Consider the following 5,189-nt stretch of genomic DNA (forward strand, 5'->3'; position numbering starts at 1 on the left):
TTTAGTCCAAAAATTAAAAAGAACAATTCATGCATCACATGATTGATCAATTAGTGATTCTTAGTTAACAATTAAATGACATATTATCATAAATATAATAATGACTTTTGAAATTAGCATTTTAGTAATTATCAACGAGGATGGATGCCGATGTTTTGTCTTAAAATGGTTTCTCAATTCTCATCTCCCAAAAGAAATCTTGTCATGTACGTGAAAAATTGATTTGTGCCACAGAGAATTGGATTTTTGTGACAAAGATTTCATTTCCAATGGGAGAGCATCACAACCCTCTAAATTAGAGAGAATATTCCCAGCTAAATCAAAAAGGGAGATCAAATGAAGCAAGATTTGGACTTACCAACAGTAGCTGAACGAAAGGTTGTGGTGCCTCCTCCAACACTTTTGCTACCGGTGATTATAGTTTTGCCAATACCATCTCCCACCAACATGATATTCTTTGCCTTTATCTCAACTTGTTCATTGTAAACACCAGCCTTCACATATATCACATACCTCCCACTTCCCTTCTTTGGTGCAGCATTGATGGCAGCACTTAAACTTGTGTACTTTCCAGACCCATCTTTCGCCACCACCACGTTCGCCTTCGAAGCAGGTGCCGACGATGTTTGCAGCAGCTTCCTATCACCAGGCTTCACCCATGTTGGAAACGACCCATCTTGGTTATAACTAGGTTGTTGTTGGTAAGGAACCTTGTTGAGAGCCAAAGTGTTGCTTAGCAACTTAGTAACATTATTGGACATGAGAGGAAGAACATAGTTTTCAACTCCAAGCTCGTAGAACCCGGCTTTGCATGTCTCAAGGTTAGTGAGAGCTGTGCTGAGCCATGTTTGGGTGTCAACTTGGGAGCATTTGGTGTTAGGGTCTAAGGTTTTGTTGAGCTGAATGATGGTTTGCTCGTACAGCTCAACACAATCAGCCCACGCGGATTTGACGCGTGGGTTGTTGTTGCATTTTGGACCAAGTGAGAGAGTGTTTGCATGTCCTTTGAGTGCTCGCTCTTGAGCGAGTTGCAATGAGAGCTTGTAGAAATCAGCTTTGTTCTTGATAAGGTTGTGTTGGTAACTAGGATTGTTGGTCAATAAATAGTTACAAGGTTCAGGATTTGGAGTTTGATTGCACCAATTCTGAACTTTGTTCCAGGAATAACCTGAAACTATGAAAGAGAAAAATAGGAAGGGAAGTGAAAGTGTTATGAGGAAGCGAAAAGTTATCATTGTTATGGCCTTAACAATAACTTGGACAATATTGGATATTGTAAGTGAATGATCGATGAAGTTGATGTGTAAGAGAGAAGGGCTTGGTTTGATTGTATTCAAGTGGGTTTGTGTTTTCATTTGCTAATGTGATGCCTTTATATAGAGAAATGTAGGAAGGGATCATATTATTCACAATCAATTACATCCAAGGTTGTTAGCAGTATGATTTATGCATGTCTTTTGACTTTAATTTGGATATGCGTAAAGCCTCTTTGACTTAATAAACTAGTACTAGCAGCAGCCAATTATAAAACGCGTCATTCTCAATGAATATGTATTCTTATTGTCTTTTATGGAGGCTGGCTATCTAATGGTTTTGGGCTTCTTTTACTTTTTTCATAAAACTAATTGTTTTGGATTTTACTATTTAGTTGTCAACACTACAAAGAAATAGCACGAATGATCAAATTCTTGTTATGGCGACTGGATGACATTTCTAAAAGGCCTTACGATGGCCAAATGACATTCAACAATGATTCATAAACTATCTAATAGTGTAGAAACTTTTGGTGACTATTTTTTTTCTCTATTTATCTCTTTCTTCAAACCACATATATCATATATATATCACACTTACCATTTATCTTTCATTTCTTTTTATCTCTTTCAAGTGGTCTACACCATTTAGATATATATTAATCTTTATTTTTCAATTCAATGAGATTTGCTACAATGAGAACCAATTAAATGTAGGAATTTAGATATTTAATGCATGCTTGTGTTAAAATGAATATTAATGCTGGTAAAGTAAAAATAAAAATGCATTGGCGCTTTTGATTTGCAAATGTAAGTACGGAAGCTTCATACCAAAAAATAAATTGTATGCATTTTGAATGACTAGTGATTATTTTAGAAAAGAATTCATTAGAAAAAAGCTTTTGGTATTATCGGAAGGATGAGTTGGCATTGGTAACAACATGATTTATTTATACGCGTCTGCAGGGAAAAACTGTTCAATTTAGAACAAATGGCTGTATGCAGATTCATGAACTGAGAGAAGGCGAGCATTTCGCAGCCAATTGTCACACGGTGTTCAATTCTGCTGGTTTAAGAGTTTTTCAAATTTGACAATATGAACTTTCACAGAAGTTATGTGGTAAGAAGAAAATATACTTTTGACCAAGAAATTCAACCTGCAGAAATATATATATCAAAGGAAATTAAGAACACAAATAAAATTGGCAAAAGCCGGGCTCAATTTTGTGCATGCATACGAATTAGAAATTAATGTAAGAACGTCTCATATGAAGAGACATATTGTTAAAATTCAAGTCAAGAGACATAAATATATGTGACCTCCAATGGATGGATGGGTGCGCTAGCTAGTTTCCTCCACGCACCGGTGCCAGGTACACTTCAGTGCGTACCCAAATTCATTTAAAAAAAATCGAGTACATAGTCGATATGTTCAGCTACGTATGGGGTACAAAAACATACACTTAAAGGAGAAATTATGTTGTTTTGTGCCTTTTTTTAATCAATTAAAATAAATAATCTTTTTAGAAAAATAAATTTTTTAATTTATGTTATTGTCTATGTACCAAAGTGTTTACGGGATTTTTTGGTAAACAAATATCCTCTTAGTTCGACTAAAGGAAGTTTAGATTCGGGGTCCTTGTGAGAAAACGCTTTGCCAAAGTATTGCGTGTGTGAGTGCTTTTTCGACAACACCAAGTTGGTTTAAACAGAACTGAATTTCATTAAACACGGGTCAATTACAAAGAAGTCACATACATCAAAATAACATAAAAACTGCAAGAGATGAGGATCTCGACAGGGAAATGCATAGAAAAGTTGGGGAATTAACAAACTTAAATGCAAGAAAACTAAAGCGTTGGTTCTGCAACATACTCCTCCATCATCACGTTTTGCTCTCTGAGTCTCATTGATGCGGATGTTTAGAGCTTTTTGGTGAACTTTCAGAGTTTTGAGTTGGGAACCCTTCTTTCTGCTGCTGCTTCTTCTATTTATAGTGCTGTCCTTGCCCACGTTCTTGGCGGTTTTTCTTGGATGCATGATGGCTTCGTGGGTTTTGAATTTTGGCGCCATGCCCCACGTTTAGCCGCTGGTCTTCGAGCACGTGACTCTATTGCCACGTGGATGGTTCTGAGTCGTGGGCAACCATTGCTATTCGTGGCATCGTGGGTATATGCACGTGCTTATAGTTGCTTGTTACTCGGTAACTGCCTCTTCCATTAAGATGATCGAGATTTCTTCATCTGCTGAGTTTGTCGAGATATAACTCTTACTAACTTGACTTTGAGGGGCACCGTATGCTGAGTTGCCGGTTTCGCCATAACCCTTGCTGTCGAGAAACCCCCCTTTGCACCATGATGTCGAGAATCGTAGTCCTCGTAGTTTTTAGCTTAACAGTTGCCCCCCAAGAATGTTGGTTGTCGACTGCTTTAGCTTGAAGACACCAAGCATTTTTTATTGTGGCCGTTCGATTCCAACGATTCAAATACTTTGTGCTCTCCACCATCCGATCTTCAAGTCCAATCAGCAGCCATAACGTCTGATGACTTCTCCACTAGCTGACAGTTATAGCCTTTTTAGGGCCATAATTTCACCTATGCCAAAAAGCTGAGAGGTGACATGAGTTAACTAATAAAATAATCGCTTGGACCCCAAAATTTTATAAATTATTACTCAATGCGGCCTGGGTTCCGTTTGCCCCTCTGTTTATAAATACCCTCTTGGTATTCCCCGTTCAAGCTTTACTCTTTTCTCAAACCTTCAACTCCGTCTCCAAGCGCTCTCACTTCATCTTCTTCCGTTTTCTCTGGAATACCTACCATTTTCTTCAATGGCCTCCAATCCTGAGCAAACCATTCCGTTGGCCACTGAGCTTAAGCTGGATGAATCCAAGCGCGTGGCAATCCCGGAACCCCCCAACGAAGCAGAGAAGAGAGCTATCTGGAAATCTCAGGTACTCATTCCTTTCTCTGTTAATGGTACTTTACGCGCCATTTTGGGTCCCTTAAAAGTAGTGAAGCATGATAGGCCCAATAGTCTCCCTGAAGACCATGAATCATTTCACCCTAGCGTTAGGGGAGAGGAGCGTATTTTGGCATTTCAACCTTCTTATCGTATGCCATTTCTTTCTGACCCAAAACGAGCCTTTCGTTCAGCTCCTCCTAACCCCTCTGCTAATGACAAAGCCTACCTGAAATGGTTAGATAGGGTTGAGGAAGATAAGAGGCAACACTGGAAGGATGTCGGGATTCTCGACTTGATTCATCTGTCGAGATCTCCAATCTCGTATAACCCTGCTATGTTGTTGAGTGCACTCTATTTCTGGGAGAGGTCCACCAATTGCCTTCATGTTCCCTTTGGCATGATCACCCCCACTCTCTTGGATGTTGCTGCTATCACCGGATTATGGCCCATTGGTGATGATTATCACTCTGCACCTACCCCTGTTAAACCCATCTCGATTCCTACTGACAACATTTCTTTTAGTCGATTCATTAAGGACCATTATGTCGAGAGTGGTGAGGTATCTGATGCTGAACATGTCGCTTTCTTGCTGTATTGGCTGTCTGCTTATGTTTTTTGCACCAAGTCTTTGCGCATTCCTGCCAAGCTTTTGCCCTTAGCCAATCTGCTTCATGAGGGTCGACAACTCGCTATGGCTAGGCTTGTCCTTGGCAACCTCTATCAAATGCTGAATGAAGCTGTCGAGGATATCCGGAATACCAAGACCGTCTCTCTGAATGCAGCCGGACCTCTTTGGCTGTTTCAACTTTGGTTGAATGCAGTTTTCGAATCTCTTCTGCCGGCACAAGATAATCCTCCGACTGTTTCTAACACTAGGATTGATGCCCACAGGCTCGAGACCCTGACCCCTGCTTATGATGCGTCGAGTTTTGAAGCTGACTTCAGAAAGTACTTTACCATGTTTCTCGAGCT

At 39.7% G+C, this 5,189-nt stretch overlaps 1 protein-coding gene across 1 annotated transcript; it reads right to left on the reverse strand.

Annotated features, from left to right (window-relative positions):
* Nucleotides 1–151: 151 nt before the first annotated feature.
* On the reverse strand, nucleotides 152–1,327 carry LOC130748699 (pectinesterase 2-like). Its single transcript, XM_057601941.1, has one exon. It carries the CDS (start codon nucleotides 1,233–1,235, stop codon nucleotides 333–335), a length of 903 nt encoding a protein of 300 aa, XP_057457924.1. The 5' UTR covers nucleotides 1,236–1,327; the 3' UTR covers nucleotides 152–332.
* Between the last annotated feature and the right edge of the window lie 3,862 nt (nucleotides 1,328–5,189).

This window comes from Lotus japonicus, chromosome 3 (genome assembly GCF_012489685.1).
Source record: "Lotus japonicus ecotype B-129 chromosome 3, LjGifu_v1.2".
NCBI classification, from domain to species: Eukaryota; Viridiplantae; Streptophyta; class Magnoliopsida; order Fabales; family Fabaceae; genus Lotus; species Lotus japonicus.